Source organism: Pangasianodon hypophthalmus, chromosome 17 (assembly GCF_027358585.1).
Source record: "Pangasianodon hypophthalmus isolate fPanHyp1 chromosome 17, fPanHyp1.pri, whole genome shotgun sequence".
Classification (NCBI taxonomy): domain Eukaryota; kingdom Metazoa; phylum Chordata; class Actinopteri; order Siluriformes; family Pangasiidae; genus Pangasianodon; species Pangasianodon hypophthalmus.
Window position 1 is genome coordinate 23,394,672 of NC_069726.1, and position 21,127 is coordinate 23,415,798.

Genomic DNA, 21,127 nt, shown 5'->3' on the forward strand with positions numbered 1-21,127 from the left:
AATAAATAAATAAATAAAAATGACAAGAAAAATATTATCTATCTATCTATCTATCTATCTATCTAATTCTTGTCTACAGTAGTTTTTTTCTTTCGATTTCTTGTCATTTCCATCACAACAGCATCGAAATTGATTTGTGTCTGTTTTATTTGTTTATCAAATTATATATCTATATTTATTTTAATATATGACAATAGTGATGATATTTGTTTGTTTGTTTGTTTTGTTTATTTTATTTGTAGTTACTTTTGTTTTTTTTTCTTTTGAGTTCCATTACAACAGCAACGGAATAGATTTTTTGTTTGTTTGTTTGTTTGTTTGTTTACTTATCTATCTATTTGCTTATTTAAATATATGACAAGAATGACCATATTTATTTGTTGGTTTGTTTGCTTGTTCGTTTGTTTTTAATTCTAGTTTATAGTAATTTTTTTCTTTTGATTTCTTTCAATTTTTGTCACAACAAAATCTAACTAGAATTACATTATTTATTTATTTATTTATTTATTTGTTTGTTTGTTTGTTTAAATTCTAGTTTATAGTAGTTTTTTCTTCCAATTTCCTGTCATTTCCATCACACCAGCATATAAATGGATTAATTTATTTTTTTGTATTTGGTTATTTATGGTTCCATCACATTTATACATTCCATCATAACAGCATCTAAATAGATTTATTTATTCATTTGTTTCTTTGTTTGTTTGTTTGTTTGTTTAAATAAATAAAAGAAGAAGAATGTTGTTTGTTTGTTTGTTTGTCTTCTAATTCTAGTTTCAAATTCTTTTCAATTTCTTTCCATTTCTGTCACAACTGCATCTAAATAGATTTGTTTGTTTGTTTGTTTGTTTGTTTGTTTGTTTACAGCAGTTAGTTTTAATGAATCACAATAATATATTCTCCATTTCTGTATTTCTTGACCGTACATGTGTGTTCAGAGATACTGTACTTTAGTGCAGGATGTTAACAGCATGATTGAATTTTTCATAGTTTTTTTAAAACTAAAACCTGATTTTAGTTTTTTTTTAAATCATTACTAATTATATGTATATTTACACAATATGTATCATATAATTCTAATACTGTACCTCAATTAGACCTCAATTCTACTTCATTTTTGTTTACTTTTAAACGAGATTTGGATCATTTCCTGAGTATGATCGTATGTGGACATATCTCATAAAGAATCAGAGTTAATATGTTCGTATACTGTATGTACCTGCAGATTCAATTCACTGAGATGTGTAGATGAGTAATACAGTTATTCTTACTCCTTCTTGCTTATTAAATTATTATATTAAAAATATAAACAGTATTTGAGTACAGTAAATTGTTTTATAATTTTATTCAGATGATTGCAGAATTTTACTTCATCAATAATAATAATATAATAATAATAATAATAATAATAATAATAATAATAATAATAATTCATACTTCATATAAACTCATATTCTGCTTTATATTCATCAGAAATAATGTGTACAATATTTAAAGAACAGTTCATTTCAAATGTCATATAGCATATACGTAGGGATATACGTAGGGATACATAGGGTTTAATCTCTACATGTAGTGGAACTCTCTCTCTCTCTCTATCTATCTATCTATCTATGCAAAAAAAAAAAAAAAAAAACACTATATGGCCAAAAGCATGTGCTCCGCTGACCATCACACCCATTCTTGTTTCTTCCCCAAACAGTTGCCACAAAGCAGGAAGCACACAATTGTGTAGAATGTCTCTGTGTGCTGTAGCATTACAATTTCCCTTCACTGGAACTAAGAGACTCAAACCTGTTCCAGCATGACAATGCCCCTGTGCACAAAGCAAGCTCCATGACGACATGGTGTGTGAAGGTTGGAGTGGAAGAACTCGAGTGTCCTGCACAGAGCCCTGACCTCAACCCCACTGAACACCTTTGGGATGAACTGGAACACCGACTGAACCCCAGACCTCCTCACCAACATCAGCGCCTGATCTCACTAATGCTCTTGTAGCTGAATGAACACAAATCCCCACAGCCACGCTCCAACATCTAGTGGAAAGACTTCCCAGAAGAGTGGAGCTCATTATAACAGCAAACACAGGGGAATAAATCCTGAATGCAATGTTCAACAAGCACATGATCAGGTGTACACAAACTTGTACATCCTCTGTAAAATACAGACATGAAACAAGCCTCGTCTTTTTACTGTGATTCAAATCAGGAACTCAACACCACTTTACATTAAGCGTTCACACCCAGTACACTCATAGTACAAAGTATTGAATTTTTTTTTTCTTTTTAATTTGGCATTGAATTGAAAATACTTTTTCTGTTTTGTTATTTATAGGTGCATTTTATTTGTATTTCATGATGTGCTTTTTATCCTTTGAAAATGTTTTATTTTGTATTATTTGTTGAATAAAAATGTTTATTCATACATTTATTTAATGAATAAGTGGTTTCCTTAATACTTTTGTTTATTTATTTTTATTTTATATTTGTGCACCTTTTTTTTTTTTACCTCATTACATTTATTTTTGTACTTGTTTTGGGAAAGTTTTACATGTAATTCTATTATGCAATATTTTAACCATATATACAGTATGTTAGTATTTAGACTTTAACACCTCTCCGTTTTACTGCTGAAACTGAGCTGCTTGGGGTTGAAACAGGACATCAGGACATCCTGCAGTTCTCAGTCTCAGACACTAGGTGGCGATGTTGGAATGAAAATTACAGCTGTGCTGTTACTACATTAATGTATAGAACCCTATCATAGTGGTATCAAGTGTTCCAGGTAGAACCCATTTAGGATGTTGAAAGCCCTTTTATTTAAAGGGTTCTTTAAAAGTTCTTTAAGGGCTTTTAACATTCTATAATGGTTCCACCTGGAACCCTTTACAACAGGGATCTATATATAAGAAGGATATAATCAGCGATAATGTGGAGTTTTCAGGCCCTGACCTTAAACACTGATCTTCTGCAATACAGCTGTAATTTTTATTCCAACATCGCCACCTAGTGTCTGGGTTCTGATGATATGATGGGGTTCTGCGGTTAGGGCTTCTACTTAGTGACTTGAAGGGTTCCTCCAGAAGTCAGGGTTTTGTTCAACCTTTGTCATCATAATTTTATCTATCTATCTATCTATCTATCTATCTATCTATCTATCTATCTATCTATCTATCTATCTGTCTTCAGTAACAGCTTTTTCATGGTCAGGGTCATGGTTATTTCATTCATTTATTTATGTGTTTGTTTGTTTGCTTGTTTACAGATTTTAAATATTATTTTAAATTTTCTCTCCTGCTGTATATATTGTGTAAAATATCTGAAATGTTGCTCTACACCTCTGTCTGTTCAGTAACACACTAATGTTGTTGTTGTTGTTGTTGTTGTTGTTGTTGTGTTGTGGTTGTTGTTCCAGTATGAGCTGATCTATTTTCTGTAATTCCCGACTAGATTCTGAGGAACTCACTGAAGCCCCGCCCACTTCCTGTTTGGAGACATGCAAACGAGCTCGGGTCAGCACGCACTGTGATCATATGCAAATAAGATGGAGTGAGGTCAAATAAGGTGTGGATCTATTTGCATATCAGGCCACATGAGTTGGAGCTGTTCTGTGAAGTTAATGATTATGTACACACACACACACACACACACACGCCTTAATTACTGTATATTCTGTTTCCTTGATTATCATTGTGAAGTTATTTCATTATTTATTTTTTATTATCTGTAGTGCTTTCTTCATCTTTATGTCTCATCACCTTCGATATTTCTAAACATCAGAGAGTTACTGATTACTGAGAGTTACTGAAATTACAGGAGCCTCTGTTTCCTCGTGGCTGGATGGGGAATTGTACGAATTACATCAGAGCCGAAAATACGTCATCTGATTTACTGAGCAAATAATGACTAGTGATTTAAACTTCTTCTTAACTTTATAAGTTACTTATTAGGTTAGAAAGCAGGTATTGATTGATGTGTAGGGGCTCATTCTTCAGTGTGACAGCGTGACATCGGAGCCTTCTGCATTGCTGACGATAAGAAATCAAACCTGATGGCGCAGTGTGATGATGCAGAGTTACTCGTTACCACTCTGAAGTTAATTATTTTCCTATAACAGCATGCCTCTGAGTGTTTAATTCCTCTTACACCACAGCAGTCTGATGATTACAATCTGTTTATAGTGACGTTTAATGTTGCGCAAACAAGTTAGTTCCTGTTCTCACTTACGTTATAGCAGCTATAAACAGTCATTCCTTCACCAGCCTCTCTTTTTGTTAATAAGACAAAAAAACACAGCTTGTTATGTTACCCCAAAACCACAAAGCGTAAATTCCTCTGTCTCTGACTGTTACAAAGACTGTTACTGACACTGGAGACTCCTTCCATTAATGTCAATAAACATTTATTCTCCTTACAGAAACTTCACCATATCAATTTTTTTAAAAATCTGTTTATGTGGAGCGTCCGCTGTACAAGTCCCTGTGTATGAGCTGTTACTATAGAAACGATAATGTATTAGAACGAGCGCATTACTATAAACCTGCACTACTGTCAGAGCTGCTGTTAGAGAAAACTAATCAACATCTTCAGAGCTGTCATAATTCAGTCTTTAACAGACAACAGAGAAAAAGAGGCAAGACAACAATCATGAAGTATCAAAAAGTAAACAACTGTAGCTCACCATGAGAGATGCTGGCACGGTTGTCCCCTCATACACTCACTCATTCATTTAATGAATATTATTTATTTAAAATAATGACAAATATAATGTCACAGTTGTGTCTGTGGGTTGTTTCAGTATATTTACATATTCATATATTCAAATGTTTTTAAAGATATTCAGCGTGGTACAAATTACAGTGTGTTATTTACATGTTTTATATACAGTATAATACACGAGTCTGCTGTATATAGTAATAGTTCTTTACCACACTGCCACGTCCTCCTGACCGTCTGAGCACACACACACACACAAACACACACACACACACACACACACACACACACACACACACACACACACACACACACACACACTGCTCTGTTCTGAGACATGTGTGTGTGTGAGATGCATGGACTCTTCACTGCAGTGTGAAATGTGTGTGCAAAATGTAATACAAATAAAATGAGTTCACACATTCACACCAAATCAGTACAACAGATTTTACAGAGAATGGATAGATAGATAGATAGATAGATAGATAGATAGATAGATAGATAGATAGATAGACTGACTGTCAGGCAGGCAGACAGATAAATGGATCGAGGGGCAGACAGACAAATACATGGACAGACAGACAGGCAGACTGGAAGACACAGAAATATGATAGACAAAAGGATGGATAGACAGAGAGACAGACAGATGGACAGATAAATAGATAGATAGATAGATAGATAGATAGATAGATAGACACATCTACAGACATACACATGTGTGATGGACAGGCAGATGGATAGCTAGATACATGGATGGACTGATAAACACACACACACACACACACACACACATACAGCAGCTTCTGAACAAACTAAACAGAGCATTCAAGCAATCTGTCACACATACACACACACACACACACACACACACACACACTGTGCAACAAGCACGAGCTTCAGGTGCAGAAACTGATACAACCTGCTGCTGCTATTTTCACACGACCCCTTGCTTAATCCAGTCAAACTGTATCACACAGAAGCTACTCACTGAGTGTGTGTACACACACACACACACACACACACACACTGCATCACATTGTCCCTTTAATTATTCTGCTTTGATTTCCACACATTTAGTAGAAAATGAGCTCTGGGGTGTAAAAGTGTAACAGAACATAAATGAGGTTAAAGCATTTCTTTCAAAACACTATTTAACAAACATAAAAGAGAAGTGTGTGTGTGTGTGTGTGTGTGTGTGTGTGTTCCAGTGACACCAAATTCTTTAAAAATGTTTTAGTCTTTAGTCTTTATTCTGAAGGAATCCCGAGCTGTATTAGCGGTGGTGTGCAGTAGACTTGTCGGTGAGAGCTGCTTGGGGAACACAGCGCTGGAGTAAAGTATCAGGTGAAGATGATGGAGATCTGGGGTGGGAACCGTGTCCAGATAAGAGGAATGAGCTCGAACGAAAACAAAAGCGTCTCCTCATGGAGCTCAGTGCACTCATCGCTCCGTCACTAATCAAACTGGCTTATTGTGGGATCCTCTCTCTCTTTCTCTCTTTCTCTCTCCCTCTCTCCAGCTCTCTCTCTCTCTCCTCTCTCCCTCTCTGTGTGTGTCTGTCCATGCTGAACTGATGAATATTTAACTGCTGTGGAGTTTAGCTTCTCAGGTTCCCTCGGCCTGGCAAAATAACATGACTCCAGTGTCAGGACACGGCGGGGAGAGAGAGAGAGAGAGAGAGAGAGAGGAAATGAAGAAAAGAAAAACTGAGCCAAACAAAAAAGACAAGGAGAAGAGACATCTCTGAATTTAACATTAATTTGTTGTGAACAATTTCAATAAATAAATGCATAAATGTAGACATAAAATTAAAAAGAAAGAAAGAAAGAAAAGCGAGTTTTAAAATGTCTTTATCATAAATAAGAAAGAGAGAGAGAGAGAGAGAGAGAGAGAGAGACCAAAAAGAAGGGGAGGGTATGAAAGAAAGAAAAAAGAAGGAAGACAGAAAGGAGACAAGAAGAATTTAAAAAGTCAAGTCAAGAGAGAAAGAAAAAGTGAGGAGGAAGCTTGATTTTTGAGCTTTAACACTCATTTATTAGTAACAAATAAATATATTTAGACTAAAAAATAGGAAGAGAATGAAATGAGTGCTATAAAAGAATGAATAAATGAGTTTTGCCCCTTATCATTCATTCTAAAAAATAAAAATTACTAGACATTATAAACGATATAGAGAACAAAGTGGGAGAAAAAACAAGAAAAGAATGTTAAAGGGATGTAAATACGAAAAAAAGAAAAGTGAGTTTGAACATGTCTTTATTATAAATAATGTAATAGACAAATAAATAAATGCAGACATTAACAGAAAGAAAGAAAGAAAGAAAGAACAAAAGATAGAAAGAAGTGAGAGAGAGAGCGAGAGAGACAGATAGACAGAGAGACAGACAGATAGACAGGGAGAGAAACAGATAGACAGAAAGAGAGAGAGAGACAGATAGACAGACAGAGAGAGAAGGAAATAGACAGACAGAGAGAGAGACAGAGAGAGAGAGAGAGAGGGAGAGAGAGAGAGAGACAGATAGACAGACAGAGAGAGAAGGAAATAGACAGACAGAGAGAGAGAGAGAGAGAGAGAGAGAGAGAGAGAATGAACTCCTCCCACAGGTGTCCAGGTACGCTGCTGCTCCTCCTCTCCTGTTCAGTATATAAAGGTCTCGTTTCTCTGCGCTGGACTTTGTGTTCTCCTCACACTCGTCCCTCCATCAGCTTCATCCCTCCATCATCAAGTTGTGAAGGTAAGCGCTGATCGTGCGTCCTGGGCAGTAATGGATGTTTCTGTAAGCGGTTAGAGGATGTGTGTGGACTCTGTTAGAGACGATGAGGATTAAGAGTGTGAGTGAGTGTGAAAGTGATCTGATCCTCAGGTTAATCATGTGATCTCCACCTGCGTTTAAACAACAACCGCACCACTGTCTCCTGGACACCGGCACCAGTGTTTGATATGCCAACAGAGACGCGATACCTGCTTCTCTCTCTCTCTCTCTCTCTCTCTCTCTTTCTCTCTCTCTCTCTCTCTCTCTCCACCAGCACTGTAATCATACCATCATACTCTCTCTCTCTCTCCCTCTCTCTCTCCCTCTCTCTCTCTCCACCAGCACTGTAATCATACCATCATACTCTCTCTCTCTCTCTCCCTCTCTCTCTCTCTCTCTCTCCCCCTCCACCAGCACCATAATCATGCCATCATACTCTCTCTCTTTCTCTCTCTCTCTGAAAGGAAAATGTTTCTCTGTTGTGCCATAAAATTGGGGAGTTTGGATACGAACATTTTGTTTGTGTAATTTTGAGTTAATGGTTTATGGAAAGCAGGAAGGAAAGAAAGAAATCTTTGAGTTCTGTTATTTCTTTAATTCACAAATAAACTAATACAAAAAGAAAAGAGGAATATAAGAAGGAAAAAAGAAAGAAGACAGAAAACAAGAGAGATTAAAAAGAAAACAAAAGGGAAAAGAAAGGAGATATTATATTTATTATATAATAAATATAGACATTAAAAACTTTCAAGTGAGATGTAAGAAAATGTAAGACAGAAAGAAAGAAAGAAAGAAAGAAGACAGAGGGGAATGAATTCAGACACATTGTGGTTTTGTATTTTGTGATTTATGGAAAACAGGACAATTAGTTTGTTGAAGCTCCAAATGTGCACATTTTAATAAAAGAAACATGCGCTTGATTCCTGCCTTCTGCTCCCAGACCTGCGCTACCTTTTAGCAGGAAAGCTGTGGGAACCTGAGCGGGCACACTGAGGCTGTACAGTAAAGAAAGAAAAGAAAAAAAAAGGAGATGGAAAGGCAGTAAGGCATGAGACGAATGACTTTTACAAGCGTGTGAAAGGTCTAGTGTGTTTACTCCTGTATCAAGAAGGTGTTTATTCTCTGCTGAGTGCAGACGGTTACACTCTCACACTGGGCAATAAAAGAAGGAAGTTGAGGGGGTTGGTTTCATTCACTGGTATTTGTTTATTTTTATTTCAATGCTAAGGGTTTTTTTTCCTAGCTGTATTGGGATGTATTCAGATCCATTAACTAGCAGTTTAGCTCTAATTTGACAGTCAGCTTAATTTTTTTCTCATTTTGGAGACATACATCCAAAGACATGGATTTGTTCAGGAATCTATTGTGTTTTCTGGGTCTGTGTATGATGTGTGTATTTTTTTCATTCCAAAATGAAACCTGGAACACAAGCAAACAGATTTTTATTCATTTTTGTTTGTTTCAGCACACATCAAGTCTAGAAAACTAATACTCATGATTCCAAATATGAAAAATGACAGAGAACAGAGTGTGAACAGAATCCACATGGAATTGACGATTCTTTATTCTGTTATTATAAAATCTATGATAAAATGGGCTTTACATATGCATAAATCAATTTTAGGAAAAGTGGGGTTGGCATTTTCTATTTTAAAAAGCACGTAGTGATCCATATTAGCAATACATCAGGCAGTAATGGTGATCTGTATTCAGTAATCACTGATACACAACTGGGTCATCAAAGATCGTTCAATAATTTTAGCCCTAAAAATGAATCTAAAATGATGAAAAACAAGCAAAGAAGAAATATTTATTGTTTTAAAGGCAAAATCTTTTTGAACAAAAAAAAAACAAACAAACACAACGTTCCCTGATACTGAGGATATAATTTCAGGATAAGTCCTAATGGGTAAAGATGTAAATGGCCAGGATTCCTGAGGTGTCGAGTGTGAGACGTGATCTCTATTAAACTGAAAAGATGTGGAGTTTATAAGCAGCAAGAGTCCTAAAGCTAAATCTAAATATGAACCAGATATTTATGAAAGAACATTACACTTTAAATCTGATGAACATGGATGTATCTAACATCCGCTGTGTTTTCATGTCCACAGACATCATGACATCCTCGTCCATGCGGAGTTTCTCGATTGGCAGACAGCCGTCCTTCTCCAACTTATCTCTGAGAGAGAGCGGCCGTGGCCGAGCCAAAGCGGCCGTCTCGTTCGCCGCGGCCAAGCCCCTCTCCCGTGCTTCCTCCATGAGCATGGCTGACCTGAACAGCCTCTCCAACCTGTCGCTCAATGGCCTGGGCAACAGCACCAATGAGAAGGAAGCCATGCAGAGCCTCAACAGCCGTCTAGCCAACTACCTGGAGAAAGTGCGCTCTCTGGAGAAGTCCAACGCTGACCTCGAGCTCCGCATCAAGCAGCTCATGCTGGAGCGGGTTCCCAAAGGCCATGACATAGACGCCATGTTGGCTCAGGCTCACGCTCTGGAGCACGAGGTATAATAACACACACACACACACACACACACACAAACACACACATACAAATGACGACCAAGCTCGAGATCAGTTCCAGTTCAGTTCATTCAGCTTCAGTTCAGCCTACACTCTTAAAAAGAGTTCCTGAATGGTTCTTTAGATGGTTATGGGTTCCTCAATGTGTTTGTGGAAATCGCTCTATACGAGAAACCCTCTCTTGTAGGATTCTACTCAGGGTTCCTCCAGAGGAACAAACTGAAGAACCTTTTAAAGTCCTAGATTTTTATGATTCATGAACCTATTAAACTTTTCAGAAGGAAAGAGAGTAATATGTTTATGTCTAAATCTAATCTATAAGAGAGAAGAAATAAATGAAAAGAAAGAAACAAAGACAGAACAATAGTGAGAAAAAAGTGTGAAAAACAATAGTGAGAAAAAAGTGTGAGACAATGAGAGAAAGAAAAGGTGGTGATAGAGACAGAAAGAGAGACAGAAGGAGTAAGATAAAGAGAGAGAGAGGCAGAATGAGACAGAGAGAGATACAGAGACAGAAGGAGAGAGAGAGACAGAGGCACTTTCTTTTTTTTATAGTAATCCTTCATGATAAATACTTAAATACTCAAAAGCATCAAAAATAGGCTCTACATTTTTTCCTGACCTTTACGTACTCAATAGTACAGAAATACTTCAGCTGGTACCTTTTGGAAAGAGAGTTTTGGGAATCAGTCCAATTCCTAATCACTCATTTTTGTATCATAGATCAGAGTCAATGGTGCAGTGAGTTATACCAGGCTTGGTAATTCAGGACTTGGTTATCTAATTGGTTTTTGGCCACTGGGGCTGGATGGAGTTCAGAGTCTCAGGTTGCTGTTTCCTCAATAGCTCCAGTATCAGATAACAAACTGAGAGGAGAAGATTGATGGTTTAAACCCAATCCAAAAACCAAATTACAATGCTACAACATCTGATTGAGTTTCAACGTGACCATTGGTGGTTCCCAGATCCTTCTTTAGAAACTACAATCAGTTTTAGATAACAAAAATCTCACATTTCATAAGTACAGTATCATCAAAGAAACACTTCTGTGAATTTCTCATAGGCCTGATTTTGCTGTCGTGGACACAAATTGCACAACGTAAAAGAATTATTTGGTCGTAAGTTGAGATCGATGGTCTTAGAGTGTAAAATTTATCACTCAACAGCTCATTTAGTACCACTGTGACCAAAAATTAGATTAGATTAGATAAGATTAGATTCAACTTTGTTGTCATTGAGCAGAGTACAAGTACAAAGCCAAAGAGATGGCCAACTACAAAGTTCTGACAGTGATTACAATCTCAGAGTGTGAGTGTTGCTACGATGCTCGTCTAATCAATAGGATGAAGAACTCACGGGACAGCTACAATTACGCTAGCTGTGATGAAGAAACGTAAACGAAACATGCTAACGGACAAAAGAAAACTCCTGATTAACTTACGAATGTTTGTGTTTATGCGAGCCAGTTTTCTGCATGAGCTGATTTCTGAATTGATGATGTAAGCGTAGTGATTAATCACACATTTATCATCAGAGGATCTTCACTGTACAATCTGAGATGGAAGACACGCGCTATTTATTGGCATCGTCTCGTACCGTGTGATAAGTAACAATCTTAAAAGACTGCTGAAATCACACGGCTTTACTTTGCAGGAAATGGGAATTTCGTACATACCCAAACCAGGTTTCACTCACTGCGAGTCATTTAGCAAGCCAAGTTGTTCGTTAATGATTACCCACGCCTCAATCTCTACTTCAGATCAAGCAGTTACTTGTTAACATGAAGAATGTGATCTTTAATTAGATTAAATGTTTAAAGAAAGCACTGGTGAAGAAATTGGTCTCCAGCTCTAATGGCATTTTAATTCATAAGCTATTTTTTCCCAATGTCCAGGTCAGGAAGAGGACTCTGGAGAATGCTCGCATCATGCTGGAGATCGATAACGCCAAGCTGGCTGCAGATGATTTCAGAATCAAGTGAGTGAGGGGATGACTGTTCTTAAACAAATCTACATCCTTAGAAAAAAAAGGGGTTCCTCAAGGTTTATTTGGATCTAGTTCTTTAAAAGCTGAAGAACCATTACAGAGTCTGCATTTGAACTTTTTTCTTAGAGTCTAGACCAGGAATGTGTAACCCATGTCCTAAAGATCTATACTCATTTAAAAAAAGGAGGTTCCTCAAAGGTTCTTTGGGAAGTTAAGAATGATTTTAAAGGTTCCTTGATATGAACAAGCTGAAGAACACGTTTTACACAGTGTAGGCCAGATCTTGATGTATATTCATTAAGAACGTGGTACCTCAATGGTTTCAGACCTTATTTTCTGACAGCGTAGATTAGGAGTGTCCTTGCCCTGAAGATCTATGTTTATTAAAAAAGGGTAGTACCTCAAAGGTTGTTTGGATAGTTAAAAGTTCTTTAAGGGTTCCTTAAATTGGACAAGCTGAAAAACCACTACAGGTTACCTTTTTTCTGAGAGTGTAGACAGGATTGTGTAACCTATGTCCTGAAGACCTTTACAAAGAGTGTTCATCAAAGGTTCTGTGGATAGATAAGAGTTCTTTCCCCAAAATGGGCAAGCTGAAGAACCATTACAGGTTCTGTGTTTGACCTTTTTTGAGAGTGTAGACCAGGAGTGTCCATATTGAAGATCCATCATTCTTAATTATTTATAATTATCTATAAAACTTTCATTAAAACCCTATTCTTTTAGGGTTCCTCAAAATGGACAAGCTGAAGATCTCTTACTGGTTCTGGATTTGGCTTTTTTTTCAGTGTAGAGTCCCATGTACTGAAGATCTATAATCATAAAAAAGGGTTCCTTTAAGGTTCTTGGGATGGTTAATAATAATACATTTTATTTATAAAGCACTTTACATTTTAAAGAAAATCTCAAAGTGCTAGTTAAAGTTTATTCCCTGAAATAGATGAGCTGAAGAACCATTACAGGTTCTGGTATAGACATTTTTTCTGCAAGTTTAGACAAGATGTGTCTAACCCATGTACTGAAGATCTATCTTCATTAAAAAAAAAAGAGGGTTCCTAAAAGGTTCTTTAGATGAGTAACAGGTTTCAAAATAGTTTTCACTTGGAAGTGATTTTGGAAAGAAAACCTGTTGTTGTTGGTTTCTACATAGAACTTGTACTGTTTTTCAGAGTTAAATTCCAACTATAATGAACCATTCCTGGTTCAAGTACACACACTGGAATTAAATGTATCAGATTAAGAACTCAGGCAGTTGGATCTTTTGGTGGAAAAAAACACACAATGTTCCTCAAATAAAAAACATCTAGTGAAAGTCGTGATGGATATTTAAGAGTCTGTTCATGTTCCAGATGGGAAACTGAGAGTGCTATGTGTCAGTCAGTGGAGAGGGATTGTGTGGCTCTGAAAAAGGCCAAGACAGACCATGATCAGATCATCGCTACACTACGGGGAGACCTGGACAGCCTGAAAGAGGAGCTCTACTTCCTCAAGAAGAACCATGAGGAGGTACGTTCTCTCAAGAATGCCAGTATGGATCGGTGTGACTGTAGATGTGATGGTGCAGGACGACATTAATAACGACATAAAGTCCAGAGGCTATCACACTCAACTAACACTCCAGTCAACTAAATACATCCTAAATACATTCTCTCTCCCAATCTTTGCAATATATCCTACAGTAGAAATGGCTCTGTTCATCGTAGACACACTGTCTACACTTACACTTTGCCTTTTTTGTGTAAATGTATTCAATTTAATTCTGAATATTTTCTGTGAAACAAGATCTTAGTGACTGCAGAGTAATTTTAAACTATCCCAATCTGGCAACCCTGTCATTAACTGTCCTGTTCACTGCTCCTCCCCTGAACATGGGGCAGAGTGAGTCCTGCCCCAGTGGGCCTCATTTTTCTGACCACTAGGTGCAATGATAACTTTATGGAGCTAAATTGCACAACACCGAGCAAACTGATAGTGGAACATCTACCTCAAAAGTGGTCATTAGTATTTTAATAAAATTTGAAATGTATTTAGTTGTGAATTAGGACTTTGTGATGATTAACGTTTGTAGAGCCCTTTTAAAAACTCAATACATAATAAAGATGGCTGTAAAGTTTAATGTATTTTCTTAAATAATTCTAACAACGTGTAATGCTTTATGAACGTATTAGAACACGATATCAATATGTCTGCAGTCCGTTATATTGTAACTATGACCTTCATACTATGTGTTGCCAAAAATTGTAATTGAGATTTAATAGGTCGTTTAATCTAGGTTGATCGTTGAATAACTTCCTTGAATAGCCTCTCTTATCTGTGGTATAACAAGAACTTTGTAGTCCAATTCAAGTTATTGATTCTCCGTCATTTTGGATGCTTTCCTACGATGAGTATCAGACGATACTGTGCTTTAGAGCCTAGTAGCGTGCAATTCGTGCATAGTCGTTACAAAGACAACAGAAGGTAACATAAGACGCCCATCAAATATTTAGAGACAAAGTTAATAATGAAAAGACTTCCACCTACTCTACACCACGAGGTGGTATCAGGTTATTAACGCAGATACATACACACTTGTATGCACATGTACAGACCACACCCGATTAAGCAAACGTGAATTTACACACACTTACCATAATCAAATACTATTACACTGAGCTGCTGAGACACACATAAAGGTATGTGACCTCTCTGCAGGAGTTGGATAGCCTGCGAGCGCGGATAGCCCAGGAGGACGTCAACGTGGAGGTGGATGCCGCTCGTGGTCCCGAACTCGGCTCGGTGCTGTCCGAACTCCGCTCTCAGTACGAGGGCATCGTGCAGAAGAACAAAGAAGAGGCGGAAGACTGGTACCGCAAAAAGGTCAGTGACGTAAAAAAAGCAGTCATGCTCACAAATCTCGATTCTGATTGGTCAGAAGGTGTTGATTCATTTTCTCTAACAGCAGCTCTGACAGTAGTGCAGGTTTATATTAATGCACTCGTTCTAATACGTTATCGTTTCTATAGTAACCGCTCATTCACAGGGACGTGTACAGCGGATGCTCCACCTAAACAGATTAAAATCATGTGTAATGGTTGACATGGGGAAGCTTTCCTCTTGTAAGGAGACGTTTAATTTAATATTTTTGGAAGGAGTCTCCAGTGTCGATGCATCGTAACAGTCAGAGGTAAAGCTGTAAATTTTCAGGACAGAGGAGTTTATGCTTTGTGCTTTTTTGATAAAAAAAAGACAAGATGAGAAAAAAGACAGGCTAGTGAAAGAACAACTATTTGTAGCTGAAAATGAGAGAACTTGTCTTGTAGATGTTCCACAACTTGAAATGAAACTATAAACTATTAAAAAAGTATAACATGCTTTGGTTTTGTTGGCAAATTGCTGTATACGAGGTCTAAAACACTTGCTGTTATAGGAAAATAATCAACTTCTTAGATTATTTCTTACGGAAAGAGACCAAACAGATCTCTCTAGGAAAACTACAGCTCTAACTTTTTCACACCAGCTTTTTAAAATCCGTAGACCTAGATGATTAAATGATGGAACGTTCCAGAATGTGTCACCGCTATAGTACCCTTGTGTAACATTCCTTATAGCCTTGTGGAACCACGTGTACAGTGTATTGAAAGTTTTCCGTGTTGCTGTTGTAGCTGGAGATGGTGCAGACGGAGGTGCGCGAGAGCAACGAGGCACTGCGAGGGGCTCAGAGCGAACTCACCGAGAGGCAGCGCTTCCTGCAGACCCTCGAGGTGGAACTGGAGAGTCTCCACAAACAGGTCAGAACCATCACGATGAAGGAGGGAGGTGGGGGAACCTTTTAAAACACTGTTCCTGTTTATAGGCTGAACTTCTGGAGTGCTTATAGAATTACAGCGCAATTTAAGACTTTGCCCTTTTCAAACACAAGTCCCCAAAGCGCTGCCCGGCCCGTGTCCCAGTGCTGTGTCCTACTTTTTCCCGGTCCACAAGCACCTGGCTGATCGGGTCAGTTAATTTCAGGTCGAGAATGTGAAAGCGATGCCGCCTAAAGTGGTAGACTTAAAGTGACATTTGTGCTGGTGGAGGAGTGATTAATCCCTCAGTATCACCTGTTGCATCAGCGACAACCTTTCTCATGAGAGCTTGATTTTCACTTAAGACTCAATCTCGCTCTCGGATCAGGACATGTCTGTTTTAGTTCTGACGGTTTTGAGCTGAGCATTTACTGTAAACAGATTACATAGGGGTCTGTTTTGAAAGAGTTTCATCGAAACACAAGCACCCCCAATCCCCCCCCCCCCCTCCTTTTCCATGGAATACACACAATCCATCATGTCCTAACTTGAAATAAATATATCCTAAAGAATTTATAGAAAGACCTTAGTCTGCACGTAATGCCACAGAATCGTGTCTTCTAATCAGCAGTTCAGTTACTGCGATGACTGTGCAGTAAATGAGAATCTGTCTTATCATCACATGGAACTTGATTAATGTCAGTGAACTCGTGTTACACCTCCTGCCACACCAGGTCTTTATTTATATAGTGTGTGTTATATTTCTACTTTTTTTTCTTATTAGAAATGAGTGAACCAGTGCAAACATTCAAGCTTGTCAAACACTTCCTACGTTTGTTTTCATATGATTACCAGTTTGCATAGAAGCCTAAACACACACACACACACATACACACACACACACACACACACACAATTTCTAATTTGCTAAATTTGTAGTAGCATCAACATGACTTGTGCTACGTCTAGGGCTTTTCCGCCAACACGAAGGTGGTACGTGACCCGATAGCTGATCTTACACCAGTCCATGAATTTCCAACTCAATATACAGGCTCCTGAAGGAGAAATTAATTCCATTCACACCCCATAAACCTGCTGAGGAACCTATGATGGCAGAGGATGTAGGCAGGGCAATGTCATCATCATCATCATCATCATCATCATCATCATCATCATTGTCATCATCATTACCACCAAGAAAATGTTTATATTAGTTAAACTGGGGGTTCTCAAACATTTTGCAGACTTTAACTGTAAAATAAATTGCACAAACCCTCATCAGTACAGATTTATTTAGGAGCAAAATCCAACATATACATATCCTTGGGTTGAAGTTGACATTATTTATAAGCTGCCTTGTTTGTGAGTTATGGAGGTTTGGATTAAACCAGTCAAACCGGCTAACAGCTACAAACACAACGTCAGATCATTTCCACCACGAAAAACCCACTGAGATTTTGATATTTACACTCCTAGAAAAATGGGTTCATCAAGCGTTGCTTAGATAGACAGAGAAAAAGCACTCTGTTGTAGGATTCTGCATAGAACCTTTAAGAGTTTTCCTTTTTTTAGGAGTGTATAGCATGATGCTACGGCAAAATCATCAGTTACACTCTCCAGGTACATAATAATACTTTCTCTTTCTATCTCTCTCTCTCTCTCTCTGTCTTTATTTTTATTAGAAACAACGGGTTTATCTGGTTTTCCTGTACAGCACTGACTTTGCCATCCATTTTTTCCAGGGATTAAAACTGACTGATTTTTCATTTCAGTTTGTTCCGAACAGAAATGTTATTGTTTACATTCCTGCTCCAACGTCCCACGTTCCCCTCTTTCAGTGGAAACTGGTCAGAAGGAAATAAAAGAATGGTTAATATCTTTACATTCGATATCCGACTCTGCTTATAGGAAGCCTGGGGTATAGATAAAAACACCTAAAAAAAAAAAAAGCCACACACTGCATTTAAGCAGAAATGTGTGTGTTTATCTGTAACATTTTCAGAGCATCTTTATACTTTGCAGTGAGATTTGTTGCTTGCAGAATTGTAGGAATAATACTTCCTGCCATCACCATGTCTTCAAAAACCCAGCTATAGTGGCTATTTAATGCCGGATCTTCCTGAAGCCAGGCAGGAAGCGATACATTCTGGACAGAGCTATTGGGAAAATGCTTAGCTTTACACTAGACTTTCTTGAAATTACACTAGAACTGGAAAAATAATGTTATTAACCAAGTAAGCACTTTTAGACTTCACATTTTTTGATTACGTTCAGTGAAAATGTTTATTCGTTTTTGTTTTACGTTTTTGTTCATCATGGCATTTCTGATCCCTGGTTTTTATGTTGGTAAAACCGTTGGATTCTGACCGCGTCCCGTCCTGCAGGTCGCCGCCCTGGAGGGGAACCTGGGTGAAACGGGTCAGAAGTACGCCATGGAGATGGAGCGTCTGCAGGCCACGCTGAACCAGCTGGAGGAGGATCTCTCTCAGCTTCGGCTCGACATGCAGCGCAACAAGACCGACTACGAGCAGCTCCTGCGCATCAAACAGAACCTGGAGCTGGAGATCGCCACCTACAGACGCTTGCTGGAGGGAGAGGAAGCGTGAGTACTTAAATCAAGGGTTGTACCTATGGCTAGTCTATTTCGTTTTCTAGTCTAGTTTATTTCACGTCTGATTTTCTGTTTATTCTTTTCTCCTGCAGCGTTAAGGAAGTCCTTCCACCTCCTAAGAGTGAGTATTCAAGCATGCAAGGATATTTGCATTTGTTAACATGTTTACAAAGGGAAATAAATGGCACATTCACACCCATGTTACCCCGTGAGCTTTCACTTTGATAAGAGCTCTCTTTTGCTCGAGACCCACCCTGCTTATTCTCATAGCCTGGAGATGTAAATTAACCTAGTTCAATCTGATTAGAAAGTTAGCCCTGGGTTAAAAATACATCACAATATTATCTCATCTATTTATCTGGTACAAAAAGGGCCGAGAGGTCTACACACGTCTCATAGCAGCAAGGCGACTAACAGAGGCCGTGGCTGTAGACTAATGACAGATTAAATGCCGTAAACAGAGCAACGTAGCAAAACAGAGCAGCACGTCCTTGGCTACGCAAACCTTACACGTCCATGTGTAAAAAATAATCTCTCTTCGTATCACCCTCACTGTCTTGACTGACTTTTGCTGTTACTCTCTGCAGAAGAGCCTGATGTTCGCACCAGGAAGATCGTCAAGGTGGTCACTCAAACCATGATCAACGGGAAAGTGGTGGACGAATCCAGCGAGGTTGAACAAATCGAAGAGTCCAAGAAGTGAGAATCAGAGTCCAAAATAAAGCTCCCATTGTTTGTTAGGGAACACATTAACCCTCCCTGGAGGCCCCTGAAGGACTCTCACGTTTCAGTTTCAGACCCATCAAAGCCTTTCAGACAGATCATCTTTCCCGCGTCTTTCTCCAGCGACACAAAGAGGCCACATTACTAGAGTAGACAGATATCTGCTTCAGCGCCGTACACGGGATAAGTCCGTCCTTTGTTCTTTAGTGTTTTTATCAAAAGAAACATCCTTTATGATTGTTTCCCTTTTCCTGCTTGCTTGCAATTTGAGCATTTCTTCTAGGATTATGAGAGCAGGATGAAAGTAGTACTCTGTAATCTGTAAACAATGTAAACGATTGATAGCGTAACGAATAAGACAATGAAAATAAAATAATCCATTTAGACCTACATGCTTGATGTAATTATTGGTGTTTTGCTCATTTCATAATGCTGTTTGGGTTAAATAACGCTCCATGCATGGCGGTTGTACATAACACATAATCTATAGCATTTAATTTTCTAGATTTTTAAACTTTCATGTCTTTTATTTCATGTCTTTTATTTAACAGACAGAGATGCACTAGTTTGTTTTTAATGATTTTTTTGATGCTGTAGGAATTAAATCACTAAACAAAATATTCTCTGATGATCAGTCAACTTAACAATTTAAAGTGCATCCTCATGATTCCTCTTTATACATATATATATATATATATATATATATATATATATATATATATGTGTGTGTGTGTGTGTGTGTGTGTGTGTGTACATATATATATATATATATATATATATATATATATATATACATGTTCTGTTTAACAATAAAATCCAACTCTTACATGTTTACACAGTTATTGACTAAATATCACAGTTCAAAACAGCTGCCTCTCATAAAATAACACGTCTCATGACTAAAAAGTCCAAAAAAGTAAAACTAAAAGATTTGATGATGTATTTATTGACATTTTGTTGATTTTGGCATATAGTATACATACTGTAAGATGTACATCACACATAATCTAATAGTAATCTATGATTTTTACAAGTTTTTTTAAGAAGAGATGGGCTAACTACATTTTTAAACACTACTGAAACTAATCCACTAAACAAAATCTACAAAGACAAAATGTTTGTGGATGATCACCCGGTATAATTAAACTGTTATAATCGAATCCTGATGATTCCTCTTTTTTCTACTGTTAATAAATTAGTTTTATTTTAAAGTTAAAATCTTTTACAACTCCAACAAAACAGCAACATCCTGTACAAATAGCTCCCTGGACATAATCACACACACACTCACACACTAGGGACAATTTAGATGAGATGCCAGTCAGGCTACAACGCATGTCTTTGGACTGGGGGAGGAAACCAGAGTACCCAGAGGAAACCCCTGATGCACAGGGAGAACATGCAAACTCAGTGCTCAGTGTAATATTCTTTTATTACATTACTTCTTACTATTATAGTTTAACTTTTAGACTATTAATTGGATTGTACAGCACTTTGAGCTACCAGGTATATGAAAAGTTCTCTGTAAATAAAGTTTATTATTGTTTTTATTATTAATGAAGAACCCACAAAGAACCTTTTTTAAAGACTGGGCATTTTATGCATTACTTGTGAATTTCTATCTACAAATAAACTGCAGATTTTTTCTCATTTGTCCCAGCGTCAGTCGCTTCTGCAGGGTGTGAGAGACTGAAAGTGCATCTCACTCGTAGAACTCCAAAACAAAATATTTGCATGCTATTTTCTTTACAAATGCACACAGGGCCGTATTCAGAGATTAAAAGGTGGATCCGTAGTTACGTAGAGAACGTTCTCCTTATTCAGGCTCGTCTTACACAGGTGTTTATGTTGTATAAGAGTTTCTGGGTGGAGATTCAGCTTATTAAAATGACCTGTGTGCAGGTTACAGCTGCGCCGTTGCCTGGTTTTGTGTAGTGTCCAGATCATCCTCTTTATATCAAGCATTTTCCTTTAAGGCCAGAAATATACAAGGGGATAGAAAATACAGACTGACAAAGCAGATCACATTTTTTAATGTCAGACTATATACGATG

General features: G+C 37.6%; 1 protein-coding gene across 2 annotated transcripts; it reads left to right on the forward strand.

Annotated features, from left to right (window-relative positions):
• Nucleotides 1–7,315: 7,315 nt before the first annotated feature.
• On the forward strand, nt 7,316–19,463 carry si:ch211-243g18.2 (uncharacterized protein LOC559906 homolog). 2 transcript variants are annotated; one of them, XM_026942477.3, is made up of 9 exons: nt 7,316–7,447; nt 9,577–9,968; nt 11,881–11,963; nt 13,322–13,478; nt 14,667–14,831; nt 15,617–15,742; nt 18,124–18,341; nt 18,443–18,471; nt 18,938–19,463. In XM_026942477.3, the coding sequence occupies exons 2-9, from the start codon at nt 9,582–9,584 to the stop codon at nt 19,051–19,053; spliced, it is 1,281 nt and encodes a 426-aa protein (XP_026798278.3). In that variant the 5' UTR covers nt 7,316–7,447; nt 9,577–9,581; the 3' UTR covers nt 19,054–19,463. The 2 variants fall into 2 exon arrangements, with proteins under 2 accessions (XP_026798278.3, XP_053097542.1); XM_053241567.1 differs by lacking the exon at nt 7,316–7,447 and having other exon boundaries at nt 9,567–9,968.
• The last annotated feature ends 1,664 nt before the right edge of the window (nt 19,464–21,127 follow it).

Bases quoted from the DNA above. Each gene is read 5' to 3' on its own strand.
- si:ch211-243g18.2 (XM_053241567.1), top strand. From the start codon at position 9,567: ATGTCCACAGACATCATGACATCCTCGTCCATGCGGAGTTTCTCGATT. The intron at 15,743-18,123 runs GTCAGAACCATC...CCCGTCCTGCAG, and splicing joins TGGAGAGTCTCCACAAACAG to GTCGCCGCCCTGGAGGGGAA. The intron at 18,472-18,937 runs GTGAGTATTCAA...TACTCTCTGCAG, and splicing joins AGTCCTTCCACCTCCTAAGA to AAGAGCCTGATGTTCGCACC.